At 42.7% G+C, this 14,674-nt stretch overlaps 1 protein-coding gene across 1 annotated transcript in view; it reads right to left on the bottom strand.

Annotated features, from left to right (window-relative positions):
• Nucleotides 1-12,590, bottom strand: part of GLP1R (glucagon like peptide 1 receptor) — a gene marked incomplete at its 5' end in the record, with an annotated part of 85,118 nt that extends 72,528 nt beyond the window's left edge. The window contains one exon of the mRNA XM_083857621.1: nt 12,423-12,590. Coding sequence (XP_083713747.1) covers nt 12,423-12,590 — 168 coding nt within the window. The remainder of the gene's footprint in view (nt 1-12,422) is intronic.
• Between the last annotated feature and the right edge of the window lie 2,084 nt (nt 12,591-14,674).

Raw genomic sequence — 14,674 nt, 5'->3', positions numbered from 1 at the left:
ATCTCAGATGTAATTTGGGGATAAGAGAAAATATTAAGAATTCAGAATTTTTACCCAAGTTCTTTCCAGCACAGTAACTTGAAATTTAGATTCTCCTTGATCTGTCAGTACAAAAGCTCTCTCTCCCTCCCCATACAGTACAGGCATATTAATGAATTACTCAAAAATGTGAATTATCTTTAAGGCTTTACTTAAGCATTATGCCAAACAGCTCAGCCATAATGGCAAAGCCACCATCAAACAGCACTGTAAGTCTCTGTTGAAAAAAACTACAGAGTGTTTTCAAAAACAACAGAAGAAAGACAATACAGCAAAGCTTAAAGCCAGGTTGTGAACCTCAGAACTCCACATGCAACGGGCAATACAAAACAGACATGAAAGAAACTAATTGAAAGTTTGAGCAAGTAGAAAGTTAACCTCATGAACTATAAATGATGTTTACATTAGCTTTGTTCTCCCAATATTATAGCCTTCAAGCTCCCTCAGCAGTATGTGCAGCGCCAACTGACAGCTTGGTTTGTTACTAAGTGCCTGGCTCTGAAGAATATAGTGTTTAATAGTACAAACAGTCTCATTGATGAAAATCTCTTCTGTGCAGCTGTAACCCCTTCTCCACCAATAATCAATTATACAGGAACTGAGAACATTTTCAGAGAAATACAGTCCTTCAACCTTGACTCAATATAAAAAGCAATTCGTCCTCTACTGCTTTCTGTAGCTGTTACAGATACTTCCAAGGCACCCATCATATTAATATTCAAACACACAGACTTGGTAAATTAAGTGTACACAGAAGAAACCACTACCACTCCTTCCCCGTAACAGGTATTTGGAAGAGGTCATCTTACCAAATGGATTATCTCCACACACACACTTCTAATAGCAAGAGTGATAATAGCTCCTACTTCCTATGCAAAATGTAAGGCAATACTGTAATCCACTTCCCAATTCCCTAATAATTGATATGTAAAACCACAATGTTACTCACCTGACTCAATCTCACTAAAATGAAGAGAGCAAGATATTAAGTCTGCAACTGTAAATCTTTCCATGCAAGACAGTAAAAAAAGGAAACACTTTCCCAAGGCCCAAATCTGGAGATTGCTCATCAGCAGCTACAAGATACTCCAACAGACTTGATGAAGGGCTACAAGAACATTTAACACAAATCTTGAGATACCTCTGCTTCTTTTCTCACCAGACTATTCCATTCTCTAGTTCTAGAAGAAAGCTAGGACTAGTTCTAGCTTTCTTTCAAACTTTATTTGAAAGCACAAACACCATATCAGCTAAAAAGAAAACTTACGAGTGAGTCACAAGTTACAGTTAGGCAGATTCCTTGTCACCAACAACCACTGTCCTGGATGGCACCTCCCCTTGATTGCCCAGACTAACCAAGACTACTACAGCAACAACATGGACACTTTGTTCCCCATATTCTCCTCCTCCCATGTAGAGGAGTTTGAGTCCTATTCCCAAGAGGACCCCAACTACTTTCTGCAGCTGAAAGCACAAACTTCCCACCTGTGCTGAAACAGGAATTAATTTTCTGTCAAAAAACATTGTATTCTGACTGGGTTTTCAAACAGTTTCCCTACAATAAACCATGCACACCCCTCAAGACAAACAAACTCCCACCCCAAAACTCCTCTCTATCATCCTTCTAGGAAGAGGAAGAACATCCTGGAAGATCACAGTAAAGGTCCAGAGATGAGACTGTTGTTCACATTTGGAGAGCCTGTGACACTCGTTTGGAAAAACCAAGTAGAAGTCAAAGCTGCACTAACACAAGGCTTCTTTTACAGAAAATTAACAGTCTACTAATATAACCACTTCCACTAGAATTAATATGTAGGGGAAGAGATTAATCCATGCACTCATTTTCCTATTCCCTTACTCAATGTTTAATTGCTGGTGTGACCTTGCAAAGGTCTATTTGAGTCCAACCCAAGGTGATTTTAAGTCTACTGGACAGAGACTTACTAGACCTTTTCACCTCAAAAAAAAGCTCAGATTATTGAAATACCACAATAAATTCAGTTTATGGCTAATTAAGATGGATGAATGATGACAGTGCAAAAGAAGGAAGGAGCAAGGGACAAGACAAAAGCTTCATTTAACCATTACAGCATGCCCCACCTCTCACTTAGTATAAGCAACAAGTAAGAAAACAGATCAGGAAATACAGATCTTCGACATCTCAAGGACCTACTGGCATTGATGTCACCTTACACAAATAACTAAGTGGCCCTGCTTGAGCAAGAAGGTTGAATCAGATCATCTCCAGAGGTTCCTTCCAACCTCAGCCATTCTGTGGTTCCAATGTCATTTAGGTATCAAAACAAGTAAGAAATCAAGAAATACAGTTTCCAACTCCAGCTTTGTTTCCTGCAATTTAAAACCTCTCTACTATTGCAAGGCCATTAACTTAAGAGTTCAAACTATTAAGCTAACATTCCTTTACCATTACATCTTATTAGTAATAAAATCAGTTTTATTTTACAAAGCTTTAATAGCCTCATTCATTACCATCAGGTGTCTTAATCCCCAAAGAGCAATGAACAAACACAGAACATACTGAATAGTTATAGAATCATTATTCTACAGTTTACTTCTAGTACAAGTTTCTCCTCTAACTAACTATAGTTAATTAAAAGACAAAATTGCTGCCCTTTGGAAGCCCATAGGGAGCAAAGCTGCATGCAACTGAATGCAGGTTTTTCACATTTCCTGTGTCAACTTTTATTCAATTCAACTAATAAACAGGATTGCCAAGATCTAGGCTCAAAGCACATCTATCACAACAATAAATGTGTTGGAATTCCATTTGCTGAAATACTTTTTGAACAGGATGTTTCTGACTACCTGTATATCTGAAAGCCCTCCATGCCATCTGGGATGCTCTGTATTTCATTTAGAGAGGTCATATATATTAAGAATTTAGGGCTTTTTGAAAGTCCACTACAAACACATCTTAATTTATTTGCTCTGCAATTTATAACAGTGACACTGTAAACAGCACATAATAGCATCCTGTCTTCTCTTTTTTTCTCCAGAGTGTACTCTGCCTGCAGTGTCACTGAGTTTAAAAGGAATGGGATCTTTTTGTTAGAGTGATGCATTTCAAATGCTACTTGATGAATTTGTCTTCATTAAAAAAGGATAATGAAAAGGGCAGTATATTACAGAGCATCACAGCATCTGAGAAAAGCAAAGACCAATTGATATTTCAAATAATATAGACCAAATACTACATTTAACTTTCCCATCCCAAGGGATAAAAACTAAAAGCTTAATTCATTCTGCACAACAAGCTTTGTACAGCAGAACAATTTTATTTGGGAGGAATAGGACTGATGGAGGAAGATGGAGATTGACCTAAGTGTATCACTGATCTAGTGATACACACCTGTATATCTTATTTGTAACCCATCTGCAGCTCTACCAATATCCTTTCAGAAGTGACTTAGGAAGAAGTGTAAGTGCTTTACAGGGTCTGGCTGCTTCCACAACAGCAGCAACCTCTGATGATTTTGGGGCATAGGAGAAAAGCTGTTACCCTCCTAGATATTGGTGTTCCCCTCACACTTCATGCTTCCCACTCAATTTCACATTACTGAAGCAGAGTGAAAAATTCAAGCACCGATGCTTATGTTCTCATTCTCCCTGAAAAGCAGAAAATGTGGATTTCTATGTACAGACCTCTTTAGCACAATGATCAGTCTGTAGAGAAGTCACAGCCAGCCATAAAGGCAACATGTTTCTGGACTTTGCAAACATGACAGGTACTTTGCTCTGCAACCCTATCCTAGCTCTCAAGGTGCTACTCTGAGCCTGAACAACACAAAGATCACATTGGGATGAGTAAATTAATTTCATAAAGTAGTCATTGAATAGAACATTTTGTAACCTACAAACCAAGCCTTTTGAGTTTCCTGGTTTTCCCTCTCCATTTAGACAAAGACACCTGACACTTCTCAACGCTTCTGTACACCCAACCCTTTCTGTATATCAAAATGACTTACAGCAACTCTTCAGTAGCTTCTGTACAACACTCTGGACATGTCAGAAGAGAAAAAGCTATCAATTTCCATCCTGAAGATGATCTATGAAAAAGCTACTGCATTGCCAAGAGCCTGGGCATGTCAGGAAATGAATCTTGTGAAAGAGGACTGCATATATCAGGCACATCAGTCTCTCCCAGAAGATTTGAAAGGTAACAAGAACTACTTTCACACACCACAACTTAGTAGTCACATTAAGCCCATACTTCAGAATTTCTACCAGGCACCTGCAGAAGCACCAAACCAGCAGAAGCAAGCAATACCCAAAGCGAGTAAGTCTTCTGCCTTTACTTTACCTGCAATAGTTCAGAGACAGTCTCCTTTACAGGAGAGATCAAAAACACCTGCTGGGTTGCTGACAATACACATGGCACACTGTGCCTAGGATTTAATATCTGCTCAAGGAAAAGCCAGGAAAGAGACTACTATCACAGGAGGATACTAGACAGAGGTCAAGAGAAAGTTATTCTTATGTCTCCAACCCGTTCCCATCACTGGGGCTTTAGAGATGAACTGCAGCAGAGAACACAGTATTAAGTCCACCAAGTCCACATCCATCCAAGTCCATTAAGTCCACATCCACCAAGGCAGCTCCTAAGATGAACATCAAATGCTTTCCTGTATGCTTTGTGCATACATGACCTCAAACATAACAAGTGAATTAAAAGCCAGTCTCCTCATCTAACTGAGCCCAAACTCTTTGTCCTTTCTGCTCTCCCTTAAAAGCTGACTATGTCATCTTGAAAAACAGTAAAGACTTGGTGATAAGATCTTTCCAATTGCAGGGACATACCATACCCCTCACCTACTATCCTCCTAATGCCTTACATAGTTACAGCAAACTTCTAATTAAAAAAGATGTTCTAGAATGCCTTAGAAGTACAGTTTAGAGCATTTTAGAGTGATTTTCCAGTTTACTTTAGTTTGTTTAGTTTTTCTTTTTTTAAGGTGGTCACAAGTTTTGACACCCAAAGGTAATAGAGCAATCCTCTGACTTATTTGCTTTATAAGGTTCTTAGAGGTTGCTGCAGCTGAGAAGTCATCTCTTTGTTATCTGTCCTTTATGCCCCCCAGTCACACCCTATATTGTCATAAAGCCCAATAACACTCATTTTATGAAGTCTTCTTTCAGATGTCAAGAAGGACTGACTTGCTAAAAGAGATGAGCATATGCAAAATTTGATTCAGTCTGGTTACATGAGAAATAACCTCTCAAACTCAATTGTAAAAAAAGCTGAGCTGCAACTGAACAACTGGAATGTGCTTTAAGAAAAAAAGCAAAACAACAAAAAAAATTCACAATGAAATAATACATAAGGATGAATATAGCATCCAGGAGATGTTGGTCACAACAAGAGCAGTGCTGATACCTATGGAGCAGAATGGGAGTAGGAATATTAGCAAAAGAAAGAATATGACAGTTGTTTCCTATAATATACAAAAGTTTACTGTTTACAGAACTCAGAGGAAAAGGAAGATTAATGCTACAAATCATGAAATAACCTGGTTTCAAGAGGTGCTATCCATCCCTTTCATTGGAATGCATTTTGTACATCTCTTGAGTGCTTAGCAGACATCAGGGTAAAGCTTGACATTCATTCCTCAACTTGCTTCAGCACATGCACTGTGCTCACAGGTAGCTGGACCACCTTCCAAAGCACCAGAGAAATACTCACCCTAAGCAGAGCCAGAGCAGCTGGGAGGGCTCTTCTAGCATGCTCTGGTCTAAGAGGACAACTCAATGCAAAAGTCTCAGTGCTCTCTCCATTCTCTCCTCTTAGAGAAGGATCTACAGGACAGCACTGCTCTCCCTCAGGCTGCTCACACAAGTGTTTTGGTTTACCTGATGCCAGGCCTTTCAGTATGATTCAGCCCCAGACTGATGTACTGAGCAGCACTAGAACTCCAGATGTCAGAGGAGTTACCAAAGCATCCTAGTCAGAAATGAAAGCTTTAAAAAGGGCAAGACTTCAGAGATTGTCTCATGCAGATGCGTCCATATACACACCCCACATCCCTTCCTTTTTGCCCTAAACTCATTAAATATAAAAAAGAAACTGCTCCATGGGGAGAGTGGGCAGCTGGGGGAGAAGGAGAGAAGCAGTGCAGTTTTACAGAAGGGACAGGGAAAAATAAGCCTGAACTATGGTAAGAGGTGAGCAGATATGCCCGAATTACAACAAAATTTAGATGACAGACTAACTCATGCTCACTTGTTCTCTAAAGAATCAGAAAAGCAGAAGGTAGTGGAAAAAGGACACCAAAAGAGTCACCAGCTTTTAAATTGTGCTCAAAGCATTCATAGTTTCACACATGCAAAAAGGTTCTTATACAAAGGTCCCAACTCTTCATCTGCTTCCAAGGCGCAACAAGAAGGCAGGTTCCTTTTCCTGAACTTGTCCTACAGAGCAGCAGAGAGCACACAGGTAAACAGTATCTAAAAACAATAGAATGCAAATTTCAAAAATTGTCCTGAAATTATCAGAGAAGGCACTGGGAGAGTGGCAGGGCATGCGCACAAGTGGGAAAAGGCAAGAACAGAATGGTTGAATGCAGATGAGCTCAATGAACAGACAAGCACAAGACAAAAATACGTTAATCTTAAAAGTCAGCATAAAACAATTGAGGAAAAAGATGGCAAGAAAGTGAACTAACAGCAAAATGCAATCAATTGCAAGAAAAATTGCAGTCAATACCAGACTACACTAAGACAGCAATCTATTAACAATCAATTATGGTGAAACAGCAATAAAAGGTAGTCAGTAAAATGACCAGCCGAAGGAAATACTCTTTTTCACGTCTAAATTACAATTTCCTCTACACAGTTACCATATTTTTGATTGTTCATTCAATTCAATTAAGCCTCTGTTTTCTCTATACAATAACTGCAGTTATTGTATAGAGAAGCCATATTTGACCTTGGGGCAGAGGCTGCTCACAAGGTTACATGTAAACCTTTGGAAAAGAGCTGTTCATGTTATCATGGTCACACTGAAGCAACTGTATCAATTCATTCTGGTGCATCAGAGGCAGTGGCAGCTGTTTGCTTCTTTGGGAAGACAAGACCATAAAGGTTAAGGCGAGGACAACTGGTGGAAACCTAATCAGGTTCTCCTCCACAAAGATGTGCCACACTGTATCCCTGGAACATTGTCTTTAAGGCTTACTGAAGTCCCAATAAAACTGCAGGGAGTTTCCCTTTGCATGGGTCTGTATCCCTGGCAGTAAGAGCAAACTCATTTACATCCCTTCAGCTGTGGAAGTGGTGGGCTTTTCATGTTTATGCTTACAAACCACAGATCATGATGCTGCTGCAACCTTTTCTGGAGACTGTCCTCCTGCCTATGAAGATCAATATTTCCTAAGCTCCTCCACATTCACACCAAGGCATGGGATCACTGGAATGCAGCAATCATAGCCTAGTGCAGTTGAAATTCATAAATACCAGTTTCCAACACTGAACAAAACAAGGCATCAAAGAACAGTATTCAGCCACCACCACCAAACTTTTCTTCACCCTTGGTAAGTTCAAATTTGCTGTATATGAAACTAATGACTTTTGAAGGGGTTGCCTTCTATTTGGAAAGCTACAGATCCCTAGATACTGCTTACCCTATCCCTCTCCTAAATGGAAAGCATTGGATGCAAGCAATAAACTGTCTTTTTTCAGTAGCAAGGTCAGGAAGTTTTATTTAATGATATGAGTTCCTGTCTGGTGTTTTAATTTGGGCTCACAAGAAAACAACATTGTAGAGCTCAAATAAAAGGTCTCTTATCTACTTGGCTGACAATTTTTTTTTTTTTTTTTTCAAAACAGAGACATACCTGCTATTGTGTACACTTACTTTTGTAAAGACACAAATTAATAGAACTGATGTACTGCACAAGGAAACTCGGGCAGGCAGCCTTGGTGGCAGCACATACACTGGTTTATCACAGAAACACAAAAGCTGTTCATGAAGGAAGATGGTAAGAGCTTTAATTTCCCTATAGCACTGCAGAAGGAAACAATCAGTTTTGAAAAGGACTGTTGCCAAGTTAAAAACTAGTGAAGGTCCTGTGATTTCAGAAATAACAGCTCCTCCTGGTGTGTCCTCTCAAGTAACTGGCAATCAATCAATGTGGGAAATTAAAACGCTATTTATACAGCCTTGCAGAAACAGGATATGATACAAAAGCTTTAAAAATCTGACAGAAGGCAGACAACTGTTTATGCTCTGTATATCAGGCCCAGTTTCACTGAACTTTATCTCAGCTATAAAGTAACAACTCTCAGAGTGCAGGACGTTTAGTTTTGCAGAGCTCCATCACTTCCATCTCACTTTGAGAATACAAGTTCTTCTCAAAAAGGAGAGCTGCATGTGCCTGCACAGCCATAATATCTGTCCTTACATGTCCAGCTGTATTTGTCTATACCTTTCCTCAAATACTTCTGTCCAAACTGTCAGATTGTCTCCTAGTTTTGGGGGGTGGGGAAGTGGTGGTGGTGCAGTCACAGCTACAGAATTAAGAGCTGTTTCACTAACTTAAACTTTCCTAGAATGGACATCAGAACTTTTAAACAATGCCAAGGGCCAAGTCATTGTTTTGTTGTGTGAAATACAGTCCTTTCCTTTGGCCCTTGGAGACCACAGAATCATGGAATGGCCTGGGTTGGAAGAGATTTTAAAGACCACTTAGTTCCAACTCCTCTGCCATGGGCAGGATCACCTTCCACTAGACCAGGCTGCTCAAAGCTCCATTCAACTTAGCCTTGAGCACTGACAGGGATGGGGCATCCACAACTTCCCTGGGTCTGTTCCAATGCCTCAACACCCTCACAGTAAAGAATTACCTCCTATCATCTAATCTAAAACTAATCTTTTTCAGTTGGAAGCCATTCATCCTCATCCTGTCACCACCTGCCCTTGTCCTAGGCCCCTGAAGCCTGAAATGTCATCTGTCATCCCCAACTCCCCTCAATATAGTTATGTTTGTAAGTTTAGGATGTTGTAACAAGTATCTTTTTAATTTGTATCATCAGATTTGCTATCTTAGGCCATCTGGCTTTATAGCACACACGCTGTCACTAGCTTTATAAAGTTTCCAGAAAATTAGAGTTTTTTCTAAACAAACAAAAAAATCCCCACATTATTTTATGAATACATAAAGGATTTAGTCACTTGGGACAGCAATTTAATCCACATTGAATTATATAATACAATCATCTAATTTAAGTTTTACACCATAATAATGTAGTAATGAACTTAAACAGCCTACAAATATTAAGTTTAAGAACCTGGCCATATTCCTGGGAAAGCAGCCCACTACCTAGAAGCCAGCCAAGTATCCTTGAATAATAACTACAGCAAGATGGCCCAGTGTCAGACCTCGTCCACCCTTTCCTCCACTGCTTTCTATACCTCTGCCAGTACGCGCTGCTGACACTGGTCTAGCGTATTTTGATTTTCGGAGTGCGGGCAACAAAAACAAGACCAAAGAACAGCTTCTGGGAACAGAAAATGGAGAAAAGGAGTAACTCAGAATCTCCAGCCAAACTACTAATGGAGACATTTTTACCCAGGTGAAGATCCAGCTAACCAAGACGCAGTCCAACTCACCATGCTCACTTCTACAAGGAGTCACTAGTTCACAGGTTCAGTTCTCTTTTTGTTTTTCAGACAAGCTCTATCTACAGTCTTTTTCCCACCTTAATGACTTCCAAAGAACACAGATCTATAGGACAGTGGTAGTCAGGAACCACAGTTCAGTTTTCTCAGCATTAGGTCATGTAACAGAAGACAAGAAGTCAAAATAGGCATGGTGCTGCAAGCCTGGGCTGGGGCATTGCCAACACTCTGGGAATCTCCATGCCCTCAAGGGCAGAGTACAGCAGACTAACAAGGCATTTAAAACCACCCCTTCATACTGCATCCTTTCCTCAAAGCTTAGCAGGATTCAAAACTAGCCCTCCTGGAGAAAAATACCCAGTCCTACACACTCATGGTTAAAGCAGCGGATGCTGCCTGCAGAACTAGAAAGCAGCCACAGCAGGCTTCAGAAGGGTGAGCAAGTAGCAGTGACTAACTATAGGTGCCCCCAACACCTGCAACCCAACAAAGTCATGCTGTTGATGGGGAGAACAGCTGGCTGCTGTATCTAAACAAGCCTCAGTAACACAATAGCAACTGAGAGCACCAGCAACATACACACACCCACACTCAATGTTGATATTTACACGTGTGCTTTTCTATTCCCATACCAGAGCGCTTCAGAAATAAGAGGTGAGGAGAGCAAAGTATCTGTAGCCTTTCCACTGAATTAATCTGTTTCTACTTCTATCCAGATCACCTCTATTAATTCCCATTTAGCCTCAGAAACAAAAGCAGGGATATTTTGAAGAACAGGACTCCCCAAATCAGAGCTGTGGCACAGCTCTTTTCTGCTCTTCACTGACATTTAAACTACTTCTTGGAGATTATCTTATCAAACCTTTGAGCAAAGGTGCTACATAGAAAAGCAGGATCTGAAATCCAAGAGAGGGCTGGATGGCAGTGAACCAGTGGCCAGCTCTGCCTGTCAGCTCTCTCAGCAGCAGGGCATCACTGCTCAAGGCCAAACAGGGAAAGGACACAAGCTTAGAGATCCTGCAATGCAGCCATGTGCTATCACCTCTTGATCATTTTACTATCCTCAATGGTGTAAGGAAGGTCTAGACCTAGAAATTACCCATCACCCTGCATTTAAGATGATGCCACGAAAGCAGCACCACCTCAGAGAAAAACTCTGGACTAAAATTTTTCTTCCTTCTACGTACATTCTCAGCTTTCTCTTCTTCCTCTTCCCTTCCTCACTTGTTTGAGGGGGTGAGGGGAGAGAGAGAAAGCCAAGTCAAACATTAGTCAGAGCACCAATACAATTCTTCTTGCCTCAACTCTATCACATCATTCTGCCTTCCTCTCACACCTGCCTTTCACAGACTTTATCACCCACTATTGCTGTGCAGTGCTATTTTCAATTTCCTTTGAATATCACCTTTACCACTATTCTAAATGGAACCTAAGAAAATAATCCAGATAGCTAAAGTCTCATACTTTTGTACACTTATGACTGAGCAGAGCACTTCATTCAGTCTCTCAGTGTACAACAAGCACAATCACTGCTCTAGAGAAGTTGTCAGATAAGACCCTCTAGTGTCAGAAAAGACTAAAGAAGGACTTGTTTCACTGCATGACTTCAGTTACAGTGTTGAGGCCATGGAAGCCTCTTTCTTCTCACCTGCTCTTCCCAGTTCTTCATGCAGGTGAAGAAGGGCCCTTGGCTCAGAAATGTACTTCACTTTGATTCTCTACAACTGGCAGCTCCACTATTAATTTGTTTCATGGTCAAAGCTCAAGTAGCTCAGGGATTTAGCCTGTCAAATACCTCCACAGAGGGAAGATCCCCAGCCTCTCTGGGCTCTTGTTTCGGTGTTTGATCATCTTAACAATGAAGCGATTTTCCTGATTGCAATTTTCCCTAGGGCAAACTGTGCCTGTTGCACCTTTAACGGCCTGAGGTAGACAGTAAGTAAAAAAAATCAACCAAGAAAACCCGACCTGTCAGACAACCCTACAGGCTCAGCACCACTCTGGTATTAAACAGATCCTCTTAGTGCTGTACTGTAGGAATCTGTAACCCCAAAACTTTCAGCAACTGCAACGAACCCGGACAGTGTATTTGGTCCATCATCAGATACACTGTCCTTTCCTTGACCTCTGCAGCCCACAACGCCAGCTCCGAGCCTGTCCTGGCTCACCCTACAGCACTGGCCTCCTGCTGCAACCTCCATCCCTCCCGAGCAGTTTCTTGCCTCTCCATCCCCAGCTCAACAAACAACATCAGCCTTCTCTGCCCCTCATCCCTTCCCCGGCCCTTTCCCTTTTCTCCATCTCCCCTCGCTCTTCACACAGATTACACTTTGCTTTCCCCCCCTCACGCCGTGCCACAGCCGACCCTCCGATCCCCCGCCAGGGCTCTGCTCCGGATTTCCCACGGCACCGCAGACACGCGTGTTATTTCCTGTGGGTGCCGGGAGGAGCATCACCTCGAGGGCAATGCCCCCGCAGCAGCAGCAGCAGCATCTCAGCCTCTTTCCCCGCTCGGTTCGCCCTGAGCCCGCCGGGACCCCCGGGGCCCCGAGAATCCCCCGCGCTCCGGCTCCGGCCCCGCCGCTTGCGCTGCCAGTGTTGGCGGGGGCGCCCAAAAAGTGGCGGCGTTAGAACTTCTGACTCCTCCTCGAGGCGCGCCCGGAGCGGCGGCTCCGCAGCCCCCACGGGACCCCCCGAGGGCTCCGGGCCGGGCCGGGACAGCCCCGAGGAGCCCAGAGCCGGCACTCACCCGCCTGGCCGGGAGCGACCTTCCCGCGGCCGCCAGCAGCAGGAGCAGCAGCAGCAGGAGCAGAGGCAGGGCCGAGCCCAGCGGCGAGGGGGGCATGTCCGGGGCCGCCCCCCATGCGCGGAGGCTCCGCCGCGGGCACTGCGAGGAGCGGGAGACGAGCCCCGGCATCCGGCGGCCGCTTTTGTAGCCTTGGCGGAGGCGGGGAGGGGCCGGCCCAGGTACAGCCCGGCTCAGCCCGGCCCGGCCCCGCCCGGCGGGATGAGGAGATGAGGAGCAGCCCAGGGCGGCGGGCGCTCCCCGGGAGGACGGGCGGGTATCAGCAGGAGGCGACGCCAAGGGAGAGAGAGAAAAGGAAAAAAAGTGGAACTAACGCCTCTGCGAGCCCGTCCTCCACCTTTTCAACTTCTTATTTTCTTTTGGTTTTGCTCTGAATCTGTTCAAACTCAGGCGTTTTGGTGACCTTCGTATTGTTCGTGACGTCCAGGTTTTATTGGGTTTAATAATAGTGAAGGAGATTGTCCATTTATAACCTGAATTTTGCAGAGCTTGGTGTCTAAGTTGAAGACGGGGCACAGGTCAGTCCCAGCAGTAGTATGATGTGTGAATCTGGAGGATTTAGAATACTTATTTTCCTAGCAAAAGAAGGCTCTGAATCTTCTTTGAGCTAAATTCATATTACTGTCCATATTGACTTTGGCTGGTAGAACTAAACCTGCACCAAAGCACCTGTATTTGGTGACATCTACACCAGAATCTGGAAGAAAGCCATCAGAGCTAGAAGGGAAGTTCAAAATTGAACCAGGAAGTAGGGAAAATATTTCACATTGGTCAGTAACTAGAATATAAACAAGTTAATGGCTTAAATATTAATGATGCGTATGAATTTCAAATACAACACAACATCAGTCTGATGCTTTGGAAACATAACTAGTTAGAGCATCGATGCTGTGAGGTCATGAAGTCCTGGAATTCCTCAGAGTGTGGATTGCCAGGGCAGCACACACAGCTAACTCCAGACAGGAAGAATCTGCCATGGTGGTTTGGTTGCCTGAAGGCTGAAAAGATACTTCCTTCAACTTTTCTAAAATGAGAGAAAATAAAGATTAAAAAAAAAATAAAATTATTACCTTCAGGGCAGGCAACGGAAACCTTTAAATAAAGAGAAAGAAACTCCTCCACCTGCATAGCACCACCAGCCTTAGCATGGTGCACCTATTTCACGTGCCATTCTTTACTGCTCTCTATTGTTTCTGCACCAGGCTTATTAATTAATTATTAAGTATTATAATTAAGTTTTCCAGTTAAGACCTCTGCTCCTGAGATGATTCCCAGCACCTGTGTGCTGCAGAGGGCCAGCTGCTTTTGGCAGACCTTAGTAGACTCCTGCCTCCCTTGAAAAACCTCATCAGGGCTACGACGGTGACGTGTATCCTGTTGGAAGCAGGAAACTTACTTTGGAGAATAACTCTGATTTCCAGAAATGATCCAAAGTAGCTCTTCAGGCATGATGACATCATACCAGGGCATGATGACCAAGCAGCCAGGCAAAGACTAAGGCTTAACTATCACAGCCTACACTGTGCACCCTCTACTATTATCCTTGTGGCTAATGTCAAGAAAGGGTGAGTTGGTTGAAGGACGAGGTGCTGTGGAGATTGGACAGTTCTGTTTAGGCTCCAAAGAACACAGAGAATAGAGAAAACTTGTATAACCGGAACTCTGTAGGACACCACGGCCAAAAAACCCACTCTTGCCTTAATTAAGGGACATTTAAATATTAACAGACAAACTCTGCATATGCTAATAAGTACATGCCACTGCATACATTACTATGTTACTCAATTCCCCCCTTAGATCATGATATACAGAAGGAGGAGAAGGGGTATAAGATTGGGTTGTGTACAAGCAGGGTAGAAATACCACCTGGTTAAGAAGACCCACAGGAACCTTGGAGACCATTGATGTGCTACTCTCTTCTCCCTCCTTCCAAGTAAGGATGCCATTTTTGTTAAACTTCTGCACACTGTTACTAGTACTAGTACTATTATTACTATTATATCTGTGTTTCATCAAGTGAATTTATCAACCTTAATTCTGAATCTGTATTTCTGTTGCTTCACTAAACCATACTGTTCGTGGATCTGTGATTCTACAAGTTCCTATTCACCACAACCAGACTTGGAGGGTTGAAACTGCAGTATTTGTGAGTCTGGGCTCGTTCCTATTGAACATGACCAGACTTAGGGCCAAGT

This window comes from Zosterops lateralis, assembly GCF_965231275.1.
Source record: "Zosterops lateralis genome assembly, chromosome: 3".
In the NCBI taxonomy this organism is placed as follows: domain Eukaryota; kingdom Metazoa; phylum Chordata; class Aves; order Passeriformes; family Zosteropidae; genus Zosterops; species Zosterops lateralis.
The sequence above is the reverse complement of the archived record's forward strand: the minus strand, read 5'-3'. Positions and strand labels throughout refer to the sequence as shown.